The 22,605-nt window shown below is 40.3% G+C and overlaps 2 protein-coding genes across 4 annotated transcripts; one reads left to right on the forward strand and one right to left on the reverse strand.

Annotated features, from left to right (window-relative positions):
• Positions 1–9: 9 nt before the first annotated feature.
• Positions 10–1,280, forward strand: LOC107202602 (baculoviral IAP repeat-containing protein 5-like). Its single transcript, XM_015623507.1, has 3 exons — positions 10–130; positions 298–415; positions 617–1,280. The coding sequence occupies exons 1-3, from the start codon at positions 21–23 to the stop codon at positions 695–697; spliced, it is 309 nt and encodes a 102-aa protein (XP_015478993.1). The 5' UTR covers positions 10–20; the 3' UTR covers positions 698–1,280.
• Positions 1,281–1,682: 402 nt separating this feature from the next.
• Positions 1,683–22,594, reverse strand: DZANK1 (double zinc ribbon and ankyrin repeat domains 1). 3 transcript variants are annotated; one of them, XM_015623504.2, is made up of 21 exons: positions 22,545–22,594; positions 21,376–21,501; positions 20,588–20,741; positions 19,407–19,524; positions 18,939–19,035; positions 18,076–18,188; positions 17,443–17,528; positions 16,648–16,765; positions 15,646–15,759; positions 14,599–14,691; positions 12,573–12,695; positions 11,693–11,854; positions 10,851–11,079; positions 7,483–7,586; positions 6,206–6,277; positions 5,197–5,293; positions 4,299–4,387; positions 3,197–3,277; positions 2,550–2,677; positions 2,126–2,200; positions 1,683–1,895 (listed from the first exon to the last, which is right to left on the reverse strand). In XM_015623504.2, exons 2-21 carry the CDS (start codon positions 21,482–21,484, stop codon positions 1,775–1,777), a joined length of 2,283 nt encoding a protein of 760 aa, XP_015478990.1. In that variant the 5' UTR covers positions 21,485–21,501; positions 22,545–22,594; the 3' UTR covers positions 1,683–1,774. The 3 variants fall into 3 exon arrangements, with proteins under 3 accessions (XP_015478990.1, XP_015478991.1, XP_033369137.1); XM_015623505.2 differs by lacking the exon at positions 12,573–12,695; XM_033513246.1 differs by lacking the exons at positions 1,683–1,895; positions 2,126–2,200; positions 2,550–2,677 and having other exon boundaries at positions 4,299–4,383.
• Between the last annotated feature and the right edge of the window lie 11 nt (positions 22,595–22,605).

Consider the following 22,605-nt stretch of genomic DNA (forward strand, 5'->3'; position numbering starts at 1 on the left):
GGCCTCCCCTGTGCCCGCAGATGGCGGCGGCGGGCTTCGTGCACTGCCCCAGCGAGAACAGCCCCGACGTGGCGCAGTGCTTCTTCTGCCTCAAGGAGCTGGAGGGCTGGGAGCCCGAGGACGACCCCCTGTGAGTACCGGGGGGATCCCTCGGCCTCCGCCCCGATCGGCGGCGCCCCGGCCCGGGGGAACCGCTGGTGGCAACCGAGGGGCTCGGCAGGGGAGAGCGGTTGCGTGCGGCTCGTTGGGAGCTGCCGCCTTCTCTTTTATTTTCTCTTTCTTTTCGCCTCAATTCAGGGAGGAACACAAAAAGCACTCTGCGGACTGTGGTTTTCTTTCTCTTCGGAAAGAGCCTGCTAACCTGACGGTGCAGGAGTTCCTGAAGCTGGACAAACTGCGAATGAGAAAGGCACTTGTACGTACACGGGCTTCTAGTCCTTGGATTGTTGGGCTGCACAAGGCTTTGTGCAGGGTGCTTTGTTGCATCCAGGTCCGGGCTGTGCCCTTTCCTGGTTCTCAGCCATGCTTTATGCGGGATGTGTCCTGCTTTCCCCTCGAAGCTGAACCATACTCCACTTAGTGGTAGAGGGTAATATATTATTTTTACTCTTGGCAGAAAAAAGAGGTTTCTCAGAAGATGACCAAGGTTGAAGATAAAGCCAAGATCCAGCGATGTAGTATAAAGAATCTGGCCTAGACTGCTGCAGCTTCAGAGTTGACAGTGATGTCTGTCTTGTCCACATGCTGTGGCACTGCCCCTGTGACTGAATGGCCGTGTTTGCTGAGGCTGCTTCCAGACTGGCTGTTCCTGAGAAGCAGAGGGAATTCTGCTTCACTCCTCTGAGTCTGTCTGGAAAGTACATGGAGTTTGATGCATTGTATACATAATCTTTTTCTATAGGGTTCTCCTAATTTTCCTGCTGTTTTTTAAAGGATTAGTATTTGTTTTCTTTTTTTTTTTTTTTATATTTTGTAAATCCAGCTGTTTAGAGATATTGCAGTCTCATAGAGATATTGGTAGCTCTGGTGCTAAAACTTGTATCTCTGATAGGAGTTGACATGCATTTCCATTTTTGTACAGACTATACCAATGCTTTTAGATACTCTGGAACATAGAAAGAGGAAGGAGTTTTAAAAATACTTCAGGGATTTGGGATTGTGGCTAGTAACATTGAGTTGTACCACACCTTAGTGTGCCTGGTATTCTTGTAAACTTCTGTTTGTAGTTGGCTGCTGCCTCATGTTGATGTATTTATAAATAAAAGTTGAAGGCAGAACAATGAAGTTTTACTTGATTTCCTGGAGGACAAGAATCTGACCTTTACTGCAATGGGCTGTGCTAAATGCATTTTTAACATCAAAAAGGAAAATAAACTCAACAGTTACAGCTTGCAGTGCTGTTGCTCAAGTGTCAAACTCATGAGCAGAGTTCATCAGGGATTATAGACATTTTGGAGACATTGAAATTAATTTGTGCCTGGGAAGGTTCGGTTTGTCCCTTTGTTTGGAAAGGAAAAGAAAATTTGCAGAATAGAGTGCAGTCAGAGAGGAATTGTGCTCTGAACTGCCACAAAGGAATGGGGCAGTCTTGGAGAAAAGACTTGTCTCTTACAGGGCCCAAGCTGATCACACAGGATTGTGAATTCTGCAGACAGAACTGGACACACGTGATGAAGTGCTCCTAAAGTCAAAGAAACTTCAGCTTTATTTGGGGAAAAAGTTTGTTGTAATAACACACTGATGAGAACAGTGTTCCTGTGTCTCACAAGTTTGTTCAGTGTTCTCTATCCAGACTTACTTGGAGCAGTGAAATAACCTTATTATCTCCAGCTGCAACAGCCAAATCCAGCGCTGAGTGCCCTGCTGCATTCTTCTTTTGGACACTTGCATTGCAGCTGTAAATACAGAACAGATTGGTGTTAACTGCTTAAATTAATTGCTGAGTGAGTGCACTTAGTGATGGAGTGGCTTGTAGGTGAATGTGTTGATGTGGAGTAACTTCGGAATTCCTGGATGCTCCTTCCCACAGGGACATGGGGCAGGCTTTGGCTCTCCAGTGGTGCCAAGCAGGTCTGTGCTGCCAGGCTGGGGGGAGCTGATGTGGAGGCCCAGCCACAGTACCTACCATAACAGGGCTCGGATGCACTCCTCTCCCTCCAGTCCCAGCAGAACTGCCTCGTGGAGAGCTGTGTTGTTGTGCCTGCACAGGAGGAATGAGCAATGCCCTTTTTTACCTAAGGAAACTTAGCAAATAAAACTTAGGATAAGGGACAGGAGGATACAGAACACCCTAGAAGTGTAGGCTTTAGTGGGGTTTATCATACTAAGTTGAAGTGGATGGGAGAAGGAACTGAATAAAACAGCAGCTTTTATAAAAGAAGTTATGAGAAATCTTCAAAGCTAGCAACTGGAAGGAGTATGGATACTGCCATGGAAAGGAGCAGATTTGTGGAGGAGAGATGGGGTTTAGGTCTATAAAACCAGAGCAAGTGTGATTTTTCTTGGTGAAAGGTGGAAAAAGCTAAGGCAGAGGATCAGAGCTCACTTACGGCCCTGACTGCTGGTCAATGTCAGCCCCTTTCTGCACCAGAGGGGAGATGGCTCCTGTGTGCTTGTTCAGGACAGCAACTGTCAGGGCAGGGCGCTCCTCCTCGCTCAGGGAATTGGGGTCAGCTCCCTGGAACACAGCAGAGGCAAAGGGGGCTGGTAAAACTATACAGATTCTTCAGCTTCCACCTTGCTTTTGTGTTGTGCCAATTCAGGCTGGCAAATGGGCTTCATGCTCAGGACAGAGGTTCAGTGTGTTGTTTTGCTTTCTTCTGAAAATGTTTGTCATCTAGCTCAAAGCCAGAGAAAATGTGTGTAGCAGTAGCCAAATGAGATCCCAGAGCAGAAATACAGATTACGTTTGCTTTTGCTATACAGAGGACTTGATCCTAAATTATAAAACTAATACTTTCTCTTTTGTTTGGCTTTGACAAACCCAGAGAAGACTCCCTTATGCACTGACCAAATAGAAATTTGGGGAGAACATCTATAAATGTAAAACAGACCCTATCTTCTCCAAAATGCTCTTACAATCTGAAGACTGGTATTGCAAGGCTGTTACCTCCTAATCACCAAGTGTTCCAGGCTAATATTCATGCAGTAAACAGCCAAAGAGTTGAAAAAGGAAACTTCAGCAAGTATAACTTACATCTCTGAGCAATTGTTCTATGAAGGTGACTCTTCCTTTCCCAGTTTGACCCAGTTCATCCAGCAGCAGTTGGGACTCTGGCTGTGGAGACACACAACAGCCAGGAACATTTCACACAGTGAATATACAAGTAGGTGGGCCAGATTCTGCCTTGGAACAAAAGTGCAAAATGCACACTGTGGAATGAATTCAAATGTCTTTCTGAACCTGAGCAAGTGTTGGGTAACCCTGGCTAATCCCTCACTACTGAGGTCTTCATTCAGAATGTCTGCAAATGATTCACTTTACGTCAATGCAGCTCTCCAGGGCTGTACAAGGATCTGCTCAGCACAATTAAACAGGGGTACATGTTTAGGAGTAAAGTTTGGAGCTCCCAGAGCTTGTGGAAGTATTTTGTTTTAAAAATGTGTATGTTTTGCCTCAGTGAAATTAGTTTACTAAACCTTAACAAACAACAAAACCTAAAACCTTTTCCTTTCATTTCTTCCCAGCTTTCAACTTTTTCTCATTTTGTAAGCTCAGTCACTTGACCAAGCATTTTTATCTCTGGACTCATATCACAGAACTCTGTATCTTCTCCCACCTGTTGAGTTGTCTGACTGATCCAAATTTAGATTACTGTACATTTCCCTTTTGAAATTTTCCATGCCATTACTGACAATCCCTTTTGTAGACAGTTCTTTCAGGAAATTTGGTCTCCAGTGGAAGTAAATCCTTGCTTCTTGAATTAAACTAGGCCTCTATGGAGTCAAATGTTGTAAAGTCAAGAGAAGATGAGAATACCACCATATGATGTTGCTTCTGTAAAAAATCTGTAAGAGAATCACTGCAACAGTCCTTAGGCCTAATGCAGTGTCAAAATTTAATCAGTTCAAAATGAGAGAAAAAAATCTAAGTCAACTCTTAGTAGAAAAACAAATTAGTTATTTTCAGGTCTGAACTAAATGTCAGTTACCAGTGTTCTGGTTTTATATTAAGTTGGACTTTTATCCCCTGCCCCCAGTCAGGGTTTAAAACCTTTCTACTTTAATGCCTGGATGCCCTCCTTCATGTTACTGCTGCTCTCTAAGTCTTTTTTCCTGTATTTGCAGAAGATACTTACAGAAAGCTTGTATTCCTGTCCCATGAGTGTTCTCGACTTGGTTCTCTTTACTTTGCCACTTGAATAGAAAAGATTGTGATCATCTCTGCCTACCAGAAAGGAAAACAAGTGTTAATTCAAACCAAAGTCAGTACCCTAACTAGAACTTGGAGGAGGGATCTGGAAATAATTTATCCACAATCAAAGCAGTATTTATCAATTTTCCACATGAGAAAGTGATGAAATACTTGTTGCGGTTCGTACTGGTTTTAACAAAAGGTTTGCACAGCTCCCAGTGCAGTGACTGCCTCTTGCCAAGCCTCAGACTGGGAGCACAAAGTGGATGAAACTTACATGTGAATTAAGTATGTTAAATGATGCTATGGGAATTTCTGAATTGTAATGCTGGCTTTACAACTGTTTGATTTAATGAAAACCTAAATCCAATATGAGATGCCCAAAATGCTGAGCTGTTATTGACACCAATGGGAGACTGCAGTTAAACAACATCTCTGCATGAATGTATTTCATAATTTCTCATCTTTGCCAAATATGCCAGAGCTGGCAGTCCCTGGCAAAGCTCAGAAGTAGAGATAATATTAGTATTTATAGTTCCTACTGTAAAAGAGTATGTGAAACATCTGAAGTTTTAGTGCTATAATAAAAACATTGCTGTGATCTATGGCTGCAGTTCACTGGTCTGCTCAGCTCTCCAGGGATGAAGTATTCCCAGGAGTTTTTGAGAGAGTCTGTACATTGCTTAAAGCTCAACTTGGACACATTTTGAGACTTAAAAGATCAACTTAAATAGGCACAGAATGTTTGCCTGCCTTGGTGTCTAAGCTTCCAAGCACTACTTCTGTATTCTTGACTTCTGTATTTATGGTCTACCGTAAAGACAGGGGGGAGAAAATCTCACCGAAATTAGTCTGACTGCCTTCCTGTCCATCTGTGAGTTCTGTTCCAGCACTCAGGTAATCATTGCTGAACTTCACTGCTCTGTTAGGATGAAAATCCTGTAGAATCATCAAATGCAGGCAGTTATTAAGATTATTGTGTAACGTTTCTATAATCCCAGCAACACAACACTGTTGCATATGAGAAAATACATGGGCTTTGAATATCAGGGTCAAATTACCACAAGACATTATCATATGTAATTGGACCTCTGTTTTGAGGCAAAATTACGTAGCAATTTTTTCTGAAGCTTATGTTAGGTATTTATTTTGATTAGGAAAAAAAAAAAGTGATATAACCTCACTTAATGAAATGAAGATTCTCATCCAAATGGAAGTGTTTCTACCACTTGAGAAATTTCACTTCTGAAATGATGTGATACAGCTTTTCAGGCCTTACATGGCAAGGTGAGCTTTCCAAGATTCCACACGAGAGACACAGTCTGATTTTTGAAATGGTAGATTTTTATCTTTGAAAAGCTGGAACTGTGTATGTTGTGGTTTTTGGAACATGGTAATTCTTGAGACAGAGATTTCAAATTTTGAATAGAGTTAACAGGAGCTCTGACAAGTTATCTCCAAACTATTGAAAATTATTAAGCTTAGTTTTTAAGAGCACACTTTGCAGACTGAAGAAAAGCAGAATCTGAGATCAAAAGCTATGGGGGTGCTAGAATCATCAAACACCATCAAACACCATGAAAGAAGAAAGTTAATACTACTAGCAAAATAACAAAATGTGAGATGATAGCAACATAACCATGAAGTCTGGCTTAATCAGATAAAGATACCTGTTCATCCAGCTCCAACAGAGACAGAAAAAAGATTCTTTTCTCTGAAGTGGTAAGTTAACACCCTCTGAACAAAAGCATTTCTTGTTTAGATCTGAATTTAAAATACATCAGCATTACACTGCTCTATTGACAGCTTTAGACCAGCTGCCTCTCAACAGGCTCTATCCCATGAACTGACCTTGTTAATAGCAGCAAATTTCAATGTTATAGTGACTTCATAGTCATCTTCAGAGATGGTGGCATAATTAATCTAGAGGGAAAGAGCAGCTGTTAGTATGTCTTACCAAAAAACAAACCTCAGAAGTACTTTTAGGAGTAAGTCTTGCTGATGGTATTTCTTGTGCAGCCACTGTACAAAATCACACGTGTGGCATTTACCTACTAGTGATATTGCACCAACACTTCCCATGTCAATGAGAAAGGGACAGGTGCTTTTTGAGTAGCTGGAAATTTCACAACAACTGAAATGCCAAATGAATCCTAAACTCCAATGAGGCTGCATTTCATGGAGGTTCAGTCATTTTCCACTGAGATTTTGTAGCTGCAAAAAAGGCTGTGTTCTTGGGAATCCCAGATCCAGAAGAGCTGGTGGCTCCTTTAGTGACACCAGCCTGGGGAAACACCCTCTGTGTTAAAACTTTGGTACCTCTGTGTATCAATTCCTTGAGACAGTACTGCTGGCAACGAGTCTATGGAAGTCATACAAAAATGAGTGCACATTGAGGAGATTATAAAGAAGTGGAATGAAGATTATATTGCAGCTGGTTGAGAATTCTGAGGTAAGGTTGATTATATTTCTAATCCACATGAAAAACTGAAAGAGCAGCATTAAACCCAGATAGTTGGCATCTGCTTTGAACCATTTCTGTTACTTTTATGGGCACTGCTTTTAAGACAATAAACTGACAAAAGGCCAAGAAGCAGCAGGAACAGCCTTCCCTAGACAATTTTATATTCTTCAGGCCTATCTTTTTAAATCCTCCAGCAGAGGAAACAAGTTCTAATGGACTGTACCTCAACTCTTTTAAGCAGATACTCTCTTATAATTGCACTGCAGCTTCTGAAGATCTGGTGGACAACAGGTTTCAGTGAATATAGAAATCAGGTGCAAAGTATCTACTAGAATATCTACTCCTTAGGAAGGAGTCCTAGAAAGTTTCCACCTTCTTAGTATATGAAAGCAGCTAAGTAAAGGCTTTCTCACTCCCCTTACAGGAGTAAGAAAGGTGAGAGAATAAGAATTACCATTGGAAAAAAGAAAGCAGAAAAAAAGTCTTCAGGAAAAGGCTGACAAAAAAATGGAACAACCAAATGAGACAAATGACACACACACACACAAACAGGTCAGCATCTAAAGAAAAGGGAGACATTTATTTTACCAGTGTTTATGTAGCAGCCACAATAATCTTTTCATGACCCTCCATAGGGAGAAATTACTCACAAGCTCCTTCCTACCTTTCCCATTTGAGGCTCTCCAATCAGTGTTCTGAATTCAAGGTTGTTCTGGGCATAGCTTCTAACATGAGCACAAACATGATCCAGCTGTTTTCTCCAGTAACCTGTTCACAGGGAATTAAGCAGGAGAAAAATCCTTAAAATGTGATTAACATTCCTTCTAGTCAACTGATGGAAGATTTAAAAGATAGCTTCACTGAGATAAAAAAAAAAAATCTGTAGAAAATTCATGTAATCAAGAAAATGAGAAGGATGTTATACTCTAAAAAGCCAGGTGAAACGCTGTTTTATCTGTAGTTAAAATTCATCCTTAGTGCCCTCTATTCACAAAAAAGCCATGTCTTGGAATGATCCTTGGGAGTCAAAACTGGTCCTTTGTGAAGGGAAAATCTCACACTATTCCACATCATAAGAAAAAAGTAAAATATTACAATTAAGCAATTGTGTTATTGAACTGATTTTTACTTGCTTTGGGATAATTGACAGGGAACAATAAGCCAAATCTGAAAACTGCAAACACAGGAACTCAGGCTACACAACATTTTGGTCTGTGTAAACTATCCTCCAAATAAATTCCTTTCAATTATTTATGTGAGAGCATATTAAAAGCTTAAGCATTCCTGCTCTTTTGCCTGTCAGGATCTCTGGGAGAGAGTCAGCATTCCTTTATGCTGATAGAGGGCACAAAACATGAGGGGCTGAATGTGCCTGGATTAAACACTCATCTTAAGCTATTTAGAGCTTTTGCACATCTTGTCCAAGCAATTCCAGAGCTACATTTTGTTTTAATCTGAGAATAAAACTTGTTCTCATTTTTAACTGATTGTTTTCAGGATCTGGCTAATTTTCTTTTTTTTAGCATCCTCATGGTAAGTGCAGGACATGATTAATTTTGTTGTAAATAAACTGTGTGGGCTTGGTAACCTCATTTAACTGACACAATGCAGCTCTCTGACCTTATCCTTTCCTTCATGTCAAGTGAAGCTTAAAACAGTGAAAAGAGACCAAGCCAGAAGGAAAGTGCTGCTCTGGCTTTTACAAGACAAAGCAAGGGCACAAGGAGTTTTGTGCTTGGAAGACTCAAGGTTGAACTGGTATGACAAACTAAACCAACAAATCTTACTCGTTAAGCAGCTTTAAATGAATAGAAAAAAGTAGGATCCACAGAACAACATAAATTGTTCCCTGCTGTGGTCTCATATGCAAAAACTAATACAAGTTGAAAGTAGTATTTAAAACATCTGAAATAGACTACTTGGTAAGTGATCTCTCCATATAAGTCAGTATTATTTGCAATAAAGTGGTTCATAAGTACCCAGATCCCCAGATTTTATTTGAAAAAATCCAGATGGTCAGGAAAATACTCTTGCATGGTTGATGTTTTATTAGATCTCACAGGATTTCTGGCAGCATTGATAGAATACTTTAATCCATTCTGCCAATAGCACATTACACCTATATTACACTGATTTAACCTCTGTTACAGTAGGGAAAGGGAGGTTTTTCTTTGTAAAGTTTACCTGGTAAATATCTTAGTTCCTGTTCAAAACAGAATGAAATTACAGCAAAAACAAAGAAATACAGTACACACCAGAGGATTAGTGTTTTGGTACTGCTGTTGTTTGCCCCTAACTTTAGTTTAGTATTTTTTTTTTTAATCTTCACAAATTAAAAGAAGCTTAGTTAATAGTTGATATGATCAAGAAATAATAACCTCCACCACTTTATTAATCACTTGTATTTAAAAACTTTAATATCAAATGTCTGATCCTATTTTGACTGAAGAACTAATAGTCATATTTGGCACGTATAAACAAGATTTTCCTGGGTGATAGTGCATGGTCTTGTTGACACAGATAGTTTCAAGCCATGTATACAACTCAGCCTGAACTGACTGTAAGAGACATTTATTGATTTATGGAATGAAGTAAGTTCCTCAGTCCTTGGCAGGACCTAAAGGAGAATACATTACACAGTGCAACTTCAACAAAGTTACCACTGCTAAGTGGATAAAAATGAAAAGAATTCAGAACAGCTCAGAATTTCTTCCCAATCTTTCCCAGTGACAGCAATTCTCACAAGTCAAGAGCTGTACTTCTGACAGAGGTATACAAATATTCAGTGTTACTTTGCTTTTTTCTTGGCAGTATTAGGGGCCAACCCTTCCTTATCTCTGACTAAATTAAGCTCCCTGACATGTTGAATCAAGTGTTGCATTTCCTACTGTGATGCCTAAGAGAACATGTCACAGTTCAGAGGAAGGGAGGAGGAAAACAGATTTCCCAGTGATTATTTTAAAAAATCAGAGTCCATCTGAATACAGATACACAGAGTAAAAAGAGGAATTTCTCACATTCATTATCAACTTTTACTACCCAATAGGAAATTAATTCTGAAAACAGTCTGGGGGACTGACTATCTGATTGCTGAAGAGATGTAAAAGTGGATCTAAAAGAGTAACTGCTCCTCCAAACCATGGTTTGGTGCTGTAATGATCTAAAATTTACTCCTTCTATGGATTGCTCAGCTCGACTGCTCTGTGAGATTAAAGACAATTTTGCCCATTGAGACATTTATTAGATCCCTAATTAATACTGATGGACTGTCTTTGAGGGTTTGAGATCCAGAAAACTGAAGATTTCTCAGGATCGTAAAACTAAAACCTCTAAAAATGGCAAGCATTTAATGACAGCAAATTGTCAAGTGATTCCACAAAGTGACCACAAAACTCACTGTGAAACTAAGCTGTCTGCAGTACTGATACTGCTCCTACTGTAGTCTGTGAGAGGAGTTTATGAGAATTCTTCAATGAGTAATGTTTTCATAATTATTAAGAATTCCTTCTTCTAGCTTAGTTTTCTTTGCTTCTGAAGCTTCTTTAATTTATTCCACAACAGCACCCCTAACAAGTTCCTTGTGTAGACAAGCTTCATCATATTTTCAAGAGCTCTGATTCCCTGTGTCTCAGAGTTTTGTTTATCAATATCCCTGCAGGTGCCATCACAGCTCTACCTCAAGTTCAATTGCAAGGGTTGGGGAGGGTACTGGGAAATGGGAACTGTTTGGTGGTTTCCAATTCAAATACAGGACACCTGCTTCCAGTCTTGTGGGATCTGAGGAAATCAAACTGCTACCAAATTAGTAAGGCTGCACAGAGGTGAGTAGCCACAATTTTGATATTTTAGCTGTGGGTGGAGATCAGTGGCTGAAATTTAAGGCAGTGCATTTGCAAGTGACTGGTGGAAACACAGGCTTGTGAAGATGTACATCAGTGTCCTCCTGATGCCATTTTCCATAAATGATAATATTTTCAAGAAAAAAAGCAAGGTCATAATTTTTTTAGAAATCATAAAATCAGAACTTCTAACCTTTTCCAGGACTAATGGCTGTCAGGAGAGGCTTATGATCACTCATCTTTTCCACCTTTTCTTTTTGTGAAATCAGTTCAAGCTCCTTCTTTTCCAGTAGTTTGCTGGATGGGTAAAAAAGTCCAATAGTTTGGGTTCCTTTATCTTCTCTTTCTGTTAGTTCAGCCCTTGATTTGGGCAAAGAAACAGGACAAGGTTGCCAGGCAACTTGAGCCTGTAATCGTTTTGCCTGTGGGGGGTAGAGGAGAAGGGAAAATGTAAGTAATATAGATATAATTCAATGGCTTACAAGCATAACTAACCAGAACAGTATACCAAATTGTAAGGGAATGGAAAAGCTAGCAGGAAGAATAATTAACAATTTTTTATTTTAATTACCAGTCTGTAACAACAATGCAACTTATCAAAAATATTCAAGGAAAATCCAAATTCTTCACAATGTGTGAAGGGGACATGTGCTTTTGTAGGGCAAGAGCTGGCCTTGCTAAGTATTTGGCTCTTTCTTGAAGCCATTTAAAAAAAACCTACTACATTTGTGTGAAAGAATACCTTGTATCAGCAGACTGCAAATATTTCACATCCAATAAGATAAAAGTACTTAATGAGCTAAGACTTTTGAAAGGCTGATTGTTTCTCACTTTGCCATTTATCAAGAGGCTGGATCAAGGCCTTGGGGTGAGGCTGCTTTTCAGCAGAAAGCAAAACAAACATTTTTGCTCTCCTTGTGCTCCCAGCCCCACAGCATTGTCCCAGGGAAATGAATGGAGCTGTGCTGATCCATATCCCCAGTGGAACAGCCTCTCAGCTGAGTTCAAACCTGGCTTTGTGACACTGTGTCCTACCTGAGACGATCCCAGTGAGTCCCCACTATCCATGGGACTGCCAGGAGAGCTCTGCCTGGATGGGGGCTCTATGTAGACACCACAGGACACGCAGAAGCGAGCATAGGGCTGATTGCTGGTACCACACTTGGAACAAGTAAAGTAGGATGGAGGAGGTCCAGGCTGGAAAGTTCAACACAACATTTGTCACTAGAGAAGCAGAGGATGAATGACTCAGGAATGATAAGAGCAGAGGAATTAATTGAAAGGAAGTAAAGTACCACCCTGAGTGCCCTAGTACAGTACAGGACTAATGGTTATTTATGCATGTAGGGGAGTGTTTCAAATTTTATGTGCAGTCAGCTCACAGAGAATAAATTCTCCTTGAGTGTGATCTTAGGTAGAAGCACTGTACAAGGGGAAACTGTTTACATTGATTGTCACTCTCCTGAGCAGCACTCAAGTACTTGTCCTTACTGAAGTTAAGGAGGCCTTCAGTCAAAACAATTGCACGCACCATCTCATATCTGGTAATTGCCTGCATAGGTGATTATAGAGTTGATATGGGAAAACTTGAATTGGGTCATATATACTTTAACTTTTGATGGTTAAATTACTTTGCCTGAGGACAGGACTGTTGCATCTCAGCTGATGCAATGATCTGGTGCTTGTTGACCTGTGATAATTTGTTTGCAACTCCAAACCCTTGGGTCACTGACTGATGTGGGGTCAGGATGTCTTCTAAGCCGCTCATTTTTCCATACACAATCCTCTATGCTCTAAGTAAGTGTCTTGATAATGACAGGGTTTACTGGCTGGCAGGAGTTTTGCACAGAGAAGTGTGGCATTGCTGCAGAGAAGCAGCAGCAGGATTGTCCCCACAGACAGCAGAAACACCTGCCTTGGCCCCACACCAGGCACAGAAGCGGGCGTCGCTCTGGTTCACACCGTTGCATTTTGAGCACTGAGCCATCTTCCTTTTCTGGCCCTGGAGAGGTGGGCAGGAGTCTCCTCCAAACACAGGCTGATGAAACAAATCAAGCATTAGGGAGAAAATGCCCCTCATGAAGGAGAGTCTACAAGCCTAATAAGAGGAAAGAGGAAAGCAAGCTGCTCTGACAACATAAAGTAATATTCAGCCTAAAAGAATTATTACAGTTTAGAATGAGCAACAGAGTGACTTGGATCTAACCTATAATTTTGTTTTTCATTACAAAACCATGGTAAAATGTAGCTTTAATAAATTTGAAAATATTTTTAGCAGAACTAGCACCAAAAAATAAAAACCTTATCAATGCTGTGATTTTAAACTGAGTATTTATTAATAGGGCCCTACATATAAGTACAGATGAAATTAAGATGGTGGCTTCTCTGCTGACAAACTTGCATTTTCAAATCCAACACACAATTTTCTTTGTACCTTTATTTTTAGGAATATGTCAGGAAGAATGTGTTCAGGCAAGGAGTTTCCTCACAGTTTGGAATTTGCTGCATAAATATTTTTTTGCACTCTTTTGCCTTGTGCAAATTATATATTACCCAACTTTTCTACAATTATCTTATATGAGTAACCAAAAGAAAACAGGTTTTTCATCTGAAACTTCTACAGCTTAAGCATAGGTCCAAAGTTAGGAAAAACAGGACTTAAAAGTGTTTTGTTAGGTTTTGCCTTAAGGCTTATGCAGTTTATTTTCTCTACAAGTCAGGAATATGGATAAGGGACAAAACCCAAGAAAAATGATTTTGATTACACCATAACAGCAAGTAAGCAAACGTAAAATAGCCCTGTTTTAATCTGTGGCCTGCATTGCAATTTGAACAATGTGATTTGGGGGTTCAGTTGGAAAATAAAATTTATAAAAGCACAAGTCTAAATATGTTCTAAATATAAATTATTTAACAGCCATTAATAATAATATCAGCCTTATTACTATTATTAAAATACTGTTGTTATCACTAATCAATCACTATTATTAGTACATTTTCTGATTACTATTAATAATTCTTAGTAAGCATTTAACTTTCTCAGCTAATACAGGTCTCACATTCAAGTCACATGCCTAACTACATGTACAGCTACATATTATCTACACACATATCTGCATTCAGTGAAGCAGCCAAACATACATTTATTTTAGGTAAGTACAGAATCCTACTGAAATTCACTTTGAAATGACACTTCTGTGGCTATACAAGAGACTTTTGCCTCTAGCTACAGACTGTTTATGTTAATCATTATAATCAGAAGATTTTAACTTGCAAACCATTATTTTCTATCATTTTTGTATCTACCAACCCCTGAGAAGTGAAATGTGCCAGACATTCTTCATACAAGACTTTTTAGAACTGAAAATAAACTTCTTCTAAGGAACCAAGCTCAACAGGGAGTTGAAACAGAGCAATTTTAGGGGTAATATTTCAGGGCTTTTCTCACCTCTGTGCAGAGTCACAGCCAAATACAAGCATGCTAGCTGTATGCATATAGGAGAAGCAGCAAGTGGAGATAAGAAAGATAATGTAAAAGTGGATAGTAAAATAATATAAAGACATATTCTATTTTCAGAAAATAACTGAAATCAGTGTGAAAGGTGTTCCTGATGTATACACTCAACTTTTCTACTGCAATTGAAAGATATCTGGACACAAACAAGACTCCCTTGGAGTCAAGACTACCCATTTTCTAAGAGCCTTCTGAGCTTTCGTAATGACATTCTCAATCTTGACTTCCAAGTCAGAAACTTGAAGGTATATGAGACACTTCTGTTTAGCTGGACATTTGTGGTGGAGCTTCTGTGGGAGGACTGGGCTTAAATATGACACTGGGGAGAGAATCTCTGCTTTGGTGACACAGGGACATGACTTCAGTTTTCCAAAGATAAAGGATGTTCTGCTGTGGTTTGATTCAGCCAGTGTGATTGAAGTCTTACCATCTGTACTTCAGGCAGCTTGCTCTCACAAGTCGCACAGTGTTTGTGGTGAAGAGGATTTCCTGTGCCACACACCTGACAAATGACTTTGCCCTTTTAATCAGAGAGAAAATACATTTCACATAGTGTTTGAAAACTGTCAACAAAAAAACAAAGGAGAAGACTTCATCTTACAAAGTGCTGTGGTTATTCAGCCCTGCAGATGGAGGATATCCTTCAAGTCTGGGTTGTTTCACGCTTTAGTTAGGCCATGTTGCCTGCTCATCACATGGGGACTATTTCTTTTAAAGTTATGGTATAGTTTCCTCTGGAGATTCAGTATCAATATCTCCAGGTCTTTGTATACTCTGATTTCAGTTTGCTTAGCCACTATAGCCACAAAAACCAGACAGCCCAGTATCTGCATAGGCAATTATTAATAATAATACCGTAATACTATGAGGTGCCTTAAAAGACCTCTGGTTGCGAGTTGACCCTGGCTGAAGACCAGGTGTCCACCAAAGCTGTTCTGTTAATCCTCTCCTCAGCTAGACAGCAGACAAAATATAATGAAAGGCTCCTGAGTTTAAGGGCAGGGAGAGATCACTCACTAATTACTGTCAGGGATAAAACAGACTCATCCTGGGTGGGCAAAGTCACTGAACTTATTACCAATCAAATCAGAGTAGGAAAATGAGGAACCAAACCAAAGCTCAAAAAACACCTTCCCCACACCCCTCCCTCCTTCCTGGACTTAACTTTCCTCCTGATTCTCTGTCTCCTGCCCTCCTCAGCAGCACAGGGAAATGGGGGTTAAGGTCAGCTCATCACACATTGCCTCTGCTGCTCCTTCCTTCTCAAGGGAAGCATGTCCATGTCTTTCTTGTACTGGAGAACCTTTAGTCCCTTTTTTCCATTCAAGGTGTTTTTAATCCCACTAACTCTAAAAGCTGTCCATAATGTAATTATACAAAGCCAAGTTGGATCAAAATACTTGCAATGAAGTGATCTGTTAGAAAAATGCATGCCAGGAGTTAAATCACTGTTTTGGTTTACTTTTTCTGTTACCTTTATGCAGTTGCTGTTTTGGGGCTGCAGCTGTGGAGCTATTGGTGACTCACAAATAATGCAAGTGGGTGTATTCATTGGCACAAGATGTCTGCATTCAAGGCACGGTGCCATCTGAAGGAAAAGCCACATCACAGTTATGTTAAGGACCACAATGAGATCATTAAAGTTATCATGAGATTTCAATATTTTCCTAGCTGGAGTCTACATCAGCAGCAAGGTCACTGGAAACATAGCAAGTGACAGCAACCGATGCTGGTATTCATCCTCAAAGATCAAAGGATCATATGGAAAAAATATTAAAACATCTGGAAAGAGAATGCCAGAAAGGTATTAAGGTAATTTTCAATAAAATTAAAATGCTACTATAAAATATAGTAGGACTGGCAAGGTGCTGTGGTCCTTGAGGGGACCTGTGAGAAGGCTTTCTTTCTGTTTCCGAGACTAAAATTACAATCCTGTTATTCCATTGTCACCCACTTCATACAGGAAATTGAAACTCTCTTAATTGTGAGCCTAATCTAAAGAGGTGGTGAATCTCAGTCATTACTTAAAACGGCAGCATTGCCCAGACCTGACAAATTTCTGATGATACAGGAAGGGAAACACACCACTGACTTGTCAGATCAGGTTATTATCTCTTGGGAAGAGCTTAGGGAAGACAGTTACACACACCACTGCAAAAACCTGGTTCATATACCCACACATGCCACCATTTCAAGTTTAAGGACTGGTGTTTAAAGTTTAAGGACTGTTTCCTGACATAGGCAAATAATTTACTTTTTCAGTTTTCCTTACTAGAATACATGGCACTTGAAGAAATCTGTGGTGAGTTTTACCCATTGTTGGAGAATTTCTTTGGGTTCAGTGCTAACAATAAGAGCAGAACTTTCAAATGAAAGTGGGAGTAGGTAAAAGGTCTGTTAGCACTGACTGTGTAACTTGCAGAGGCTGTTGTTCTCTCCAAGGGTGATGTGTGGATTGCTATGATGTTTTGCTGACCTGTGATCCCTCAGGGAATGGGAAGCGCCGGACTGGCACAGGAGGCATAGGAGATCCACATTTCTGGCAGAAGTGAGCCAAGGGCTCAGACAGGCGAGGGGCAGAACAATGGGCACATCTGAAAATAAGAGCAAACTGGCTGAGCTTGGTGTAGTATTACACTGCTGCATAATAATGAATAATCTGGAACTTGTTGTGACAGGACTTAGGCCATTGATTTCTCAGTTGTGGTTCCCAAGCTGTGGTGGGACACCAGACCATGCCCCAACATCCATGATACAGAATTCTGAACTCTCTGAACAGCTTTGCAAAGTAGAAAGCTCTCTGGCAACTATGGAGTTTCATACTTTCCTCCTCATCATGGGAGGTTAACAGGTCTCCTGGCAGGCAGTCTGTGTCAGGCCTCAGTGCTGCACCACAGGGAGTCACTGATGTGGATCACAGAACATTCTCAATACTGATAAGCACTAATGTTTTGTGAGACTACTCCAGTGAGCAGTGTTCACCTACAGCACTGAGGGTATACAAAATTTTGAAAAGACAGTTTATCCCCTGATCCTATGGGTGTTAGTAGTTTTTTTAAGGGATAATAAGACAGCTGATAATTGACAGTTGAAAACTAAATTTAAGAAACAGAATTTTCAAAGTCCTACCTAGATTATACTCTCCAATTATGAGCCAGTGTCTGTCTTTGCCTTCCTAATTTTTATAGAGGCCCACTGTACTATCAGCTTGGTTGCAAAAGGCTCAGATACTTTCCAAAGGACAAATATGTTAAAATGAGAAGTCACTTACTTAAGGAAATTTGTTTCACTCTGGATCCTTGACACCTGTGTGCTTGCTAAGCTTTTCTGGCTAGTCACTGCAGAGGAACTTGTAAACTGAAATAGAGGTAATTATTTAACCTTCAATAAGGAAATATTTACAAAATGGATATAAAGATAGAAAAAAACACTGCAGATGTAATTTGAAATAAACTGCACTGAAATGCACTGCTTTGAGGGGTACTTACTATCCTTGATTCCCCTATTAGCTGCATTAAGGACTCACAGGTTCTTCCAATAAAAATAAATCAATGCCTTGCTATATATTTCTACCACAGCATTGAGTTTTAAATATTAACTTGCCAGCAAACAGCAGTAAGTATTTGCAAACTGCAGATTCAGGAATGTATTAGAAGAGAATTAGTAGGAATGCAGTCAGTGTTGATTTCCTTTGCCTGATTTTGTCCATACTGACAACTGTGTCCTGCTTTGGGCATTCCTATTCTAGTGCATCATTACCATTACATTTAAATCAGGACTAGCAGAATGCAGGCAAAGGCATTAATAGCTGAGAGAGATCACAAATCTTCACCTCCTCCTTTTTTTAGACCTCTGTCCTGACGACAGCCTTGTACAGTTTTCTTCAGCCTACCCCTTTGCCCACCTGCAATGACTCCATTGGTTGTGCTGAGGTGGGTTCCTCTCTGTACTCTGTGGCTCCCAAACGACTGGCAAGGAGCTGAGGTCCTTGAGAGGACCTGTGAGAGGGTTTTCTGCCTGTTTCCAAGATTAAAATTATAGTCTTGTTATTCCACTGTCACCCACTTCATGCAGTTAATATATAACTGAACATAAATGTTACATACTCTTGCTAAGCATAATTAAAAACATACTTGGCATCCCTATTTTGGGTTCAAATAAGCTACATGGAATTACAGGGAATTAAACTAGAAGAAATCCCACACCTCTCTGACAGAGCTTACTTCTTTGTTTTAATTTATTTACAGTTTTCTTCCTTCTTGTGTACTCAAAAACCCCCAGCTCCTAAGAGTAAATTAATGAGTAAATATTAATACAACTCCCTGCTCTAAAATAGTCCCATAGCTGTTGCCATGGAATAAAAGGCTTTATCTATAGAGAAAATCTGGGTGAAGCTTTCTTTTCTGCTTAGAGTATTTATTTTGGAATCTTACTGCAAGCAACCATCAGTAAAGAAACTCTGTAAAGGATTTGCAATGCCATCAATTTAACAGCATTTTCTGGCACAAAGAGAAACACAGGCAGGGCCTTGTTGTGTTACTGAGAAATGACTGATGTTTTAATACGTTTTTAAGAAGTCGTGTGAAATGTATGGAAGGTAAATTTTGTTCTCTGTTTGCAGTGTTGAGCAATCAAAACTGGAATTTCCAGAGGATGTTCTGTCTTCTGAGAGGGTTTTAAAATTAACCACATTTTACAAGTGGAAAACTCTACACTGTTTTCTGCTAGAACAGAAGACTACCTCAGTTTTATGAAGTGATACCGTACCTTGAAGGTCTTGGGATGTTTCATCCCAGGCAGGCTTGATTTCCACATTCAGTCTATTCTTCTTCGGTTTTGTAGTAAATGTTCCACCTTCCTTATTCTAAAATGTAATTCCATTTGAATTCCAGATCAATTTTTTGCTTTTGTTCTAATCTTTTGCTATAGTTATTTCTTAAAATTTTAAAAGTACATGCTTAAGGTATTTATTTGCAATGCAAGCATTTGAAAAGCTTAACTTATAAATGTATTTTTTAAAATATTTGACCTCAATTAGTCATAAAATACTACTGGGCAGGGGGGAAGTGTCCCCTTGTAATTTTAGTATTACAAAAAGGACCAAAGCAGCAAAGATGGGTAAACAGAGAAAATAGGACTTGTGAATAAAACTGGAAGTCAAAGCTTAATCTCTAAATAATAGCATATATAATACATTTTATACTTATACAAGGGGTTGCAATTTCTAGAACTTACCTGTGTGGCCAAATCTTTTATGAAATTCTTGTCATCATCTTCAACAGGCAAAATGATGTTTGGTTGCTGGTACTCTACCACAAACACCTTTGTCACAATTGAACTCTCCCTGTAGTCCCTGAAAATCAAAATTCACAAAGCTAAGAAACTGCCACAGACCTGGTGCTGCAAGAAGAAAATCACTGATGGATGTGGCTTATTAGGTGGAATATCCCTTCCAAGCTTGCCAGTCATTATTGCAGTAGAATCCTGAGCAGTATCTATCTGATAAAACAACTGTCATTCTCTAAGACCTATTAAATTACAACAGTGGACTGAAATTGCTGTAAATGTCCAAACCAGTCTTTCATGATTTATTGTCTCTATAGTGAATCTCTGAAAATGTCTTAATAAAAACATACTGTTTTCATTTGTTGGAAGCAAGTGTTAATCTAGATAGTGATAGCAAGAAAATAAACATAGGCCTAGGTTTTGTGTGTTATATAATGTTGTTATATTCCAGTGCAGACACAAGCACAGGCTGGCTGCAGGCTGGGAACAGCAAACACAAATCTCCTAGTGGAAGTTTCTGCTCCCTTGGAAATAAAAGATAATGCAACACAGTACAGACAGAGAATCTATGTGTCCTCTCTCTGTCTCTAAGCATGAAGTTATTTTAGACAAAGTCAGTGGCTGTGCAGCAAAATCCAGTACTCTTTCAATGTATTATATTTCTGCTTCACCCAATGCTACACTTAAGCTGTGAGGTTCAGCATTCTGTAATCCTTTGGGAAAAACTAAGCAAACTCCTGGGAAGACCAGCTTCTTTAAATCCACTGAATCACTGGATGACCCCAGAAACACAACCCTGGTTTCTCTGGTGTTTCTGATGATCACACTCCAAAGGATGAGCTCTGAGGATAGTACCTCAGCTCAGTACCCAGAGCCCCCAGGATCATTGGACACCCACAGGAGATAACATCCAACAGGGAACCCAACCACACAAACACTTGATGGATACAAATTATCCTGAGAAAGCCAAGTCAGTGCTGTTCATGAGGATCATTTAGATTGCAAACTGCCTGGGGAAAGGCTCATCTCTCATCTGCAGGGTATGCAGTGCTTTAAACTACACAAGCTATGACAGGTGTATCAGCTCCTTGCCAAAGCTGAACTAAAATAAAACAAAACAGGATACTCACTTTGTAACTGCCAGGGCCTTGACCATTATTTTCCCCAATGGTAATACGATAGGACCCTTATACTCCAAAGTGTTACATGCCCCATAGCCAGGTTTCCTAATGAGTTCTGGTTTACTTCCATCTAAAGTGTAATAAATAGAGGCCCCAGGTGTATCTGAAAGAAACAGAAAAAGTAATTCCTAAGACTGTAGACAACCTTGGAAAAACAAAGTACTCATTACTATGCTTGATTTTTCTCACAGAAAGAAAATAAAGCAGTTCCATAAGTGACCAAAAGTTTGGGATCAAAACTGTTTCTCCCATGAAGCATCAGTTACTCAACAAAAGCAATTTCATTGTAAGCAACATTTCTGATAGCAAAGTATCTCTGAAATGATTTTGCATGTGAACATTGCAGCAGCTTGTCCATTCCAATGACAGAAAGGGTATTTTCTGCCATAGCAAAAGGTGACAACTCAAAAATTGTAAATGTTGGGAGTGAGCCTCGCACATGATTCTTTTGAGCACTGCTTTTGCAGTCAAAGCAAAATGCAAAAGCTTAAAAGTTTGGCCTTGGAAGCAAGTAAGACTGCTGACACACAAAACTTTTGTCAGTAACATTGCTTGGACGTATAAAATTACATGCAAGTATATTTGGTGCATCAAACCTGTTGGTTAATTTGAAAAGTTTCTTAATGAAATGCACACTCCAAAAATCATAATGAAATATGAAAAAAGTATGAAGGACAAATACTTCAAATGGCCACATAAGTAAAGGTTTGAGATTGAGTTAAAACTCATGTTCATACCTGATTTTATTTCTACAAGGGTATTTGTGTCTATTTCCCGCTGAGTTTTCCCTGGAGGTGGGATTCGAAGTGGGATGATCTGAGGAACTGAGACAGAGCCAGCTGTCATTTTTTCCCAGCAGTGCTCTTTAAAACAGAAAAGCAAAAAGTCAGACAATCATTTTCCTAAAAAGAAGAATGCACTGAGAAATACAGTCTTTTAGCATGACTCCTTGTCTTTATTTTTTTCTCTTAGAGAACATTGGATTCTTTAAACCATCCTGCGACTGTGATTCCGTGTGTTTGAGCTAGAACAGCGTTAGCACTGTATGTCAGTGATACATGGAAGGAGTAAGGGACAGGAATCTCCACCATAATCATGTCAGATGTGAAACCTGACATGCTGCCACCTGGAAACTTGACACCTGAATGAGTACAGGATGCCCTGAAAAGGACTAAAAACCCCAAATATTTCTTCAGTTTATGCCATTTATCATGTGAACCAAGAATATATCCATAAAACAGGTGCCAAACTTGACTTATCCTGATGTACATAGTCATTATCATGTCACGTAGTTTAAGAATGAAAAATTGCATTTGGATATGATGACATTTTACAAAACAGAGAGATGTACTCCAGATCGTGGGAACTGATGCTCAGGGCCAGGAAACACGTCTGTGCTACAAGGATTTGGTTTTGTAACCAGCCCTCCAGTGCTCCAGAAACAGCTCTTACGCTACTCTTCAATGCAGGCAGTGAGGGACACTCCCCACCCTCTCCGGGCAATGTGTCCCAGCGCTCAGTCACCCTCGCAGGGAAGAAGTTCTTCCTCACGTTCAGGTGGAACCTCCCGTGTCCCAGATTATCTCTGTAGCCCCTTGTCCCATTTTTGGGCACCACCGAGCACAGCCTGATCCATCCTCTGACACACACCCACCAAGGACGGGCGGATCAGACCTTTACCTGCCCTGAGGGCGCTGACAGCCCTTCCCTCACGCTCCCGCCTGCTCCTGGCACAGCTGCACCAAAGGTAAGCGGGGCTCCGCTCCAGCCCTTTGGGATCGCATCCCTGGCGGGACGCACGCGGCCCCGCCGGCACCCCGGCGCGGCCAGGCCCCGCTGCCCGCCCCTCCCCGGCGCGGCCCCCACACCTCGCCCCGCTCCATCCCTGCAGCCCAGCCCCGCTCACCGCAGGATCCCGCTGGCTCCCGCCCCTCCCGCTCCCGTTTCCAGGGACGCCTCGCGCCCGC

This window comes from Parus major, chromosome 3, assembly GCF_001522545.3.
Source record: "Parus major isolate Abel chromosome 3, Parus_major1.1, whole genome shotgun sequence".
NCBI lineage: Eukaryota > Metazoa > Chordata > Aves > Passeriformes > Paridae > Parus > Parus major.

Coding starts and splice junctions, on each gene's coding strand:
- LOC107202602 (XM_015623507.1), top strand. CDS start 21: ATGGCGGCGGCGGGCTTCGTGCACTGCCCCAGCGAGAACAGCCCCGAC. Junction 131..297: donor GAGCCCGAGGACGACCCCCT/GTGAGTACCGGG, acceptor GCCTCAATTCAG/GGAGGAACACAAAAAGCACT. Junction 416..616: donor TGCGAATGAGAAAGGCACTT/GTACGTACACGG, acceptor TACTCTTGGCAG/AAAAAAGAGGTTTCTCAGAA.
- DZANK1 (XM_015623504.2), bottom strand. CDS start 21,484: ATGACAGCTGGCTCTGTCTCAGTTCCTCAGATCATCCCACTTCGAATC. Junction 11,080..11,692: donor ACTCACTGGGATCGTCTCAG/GTAGGACACAGT, acceptor TACCCCCCACAG/GCAAAACGATTACAGGCTCA. Junction 1,896..2,125: donor TGCATCCGAGCCCTGTTATG/GTAGGTACTGTG, acceptor CTGTATTTACAG/CTGCAATGCAAGTGTCCAAA.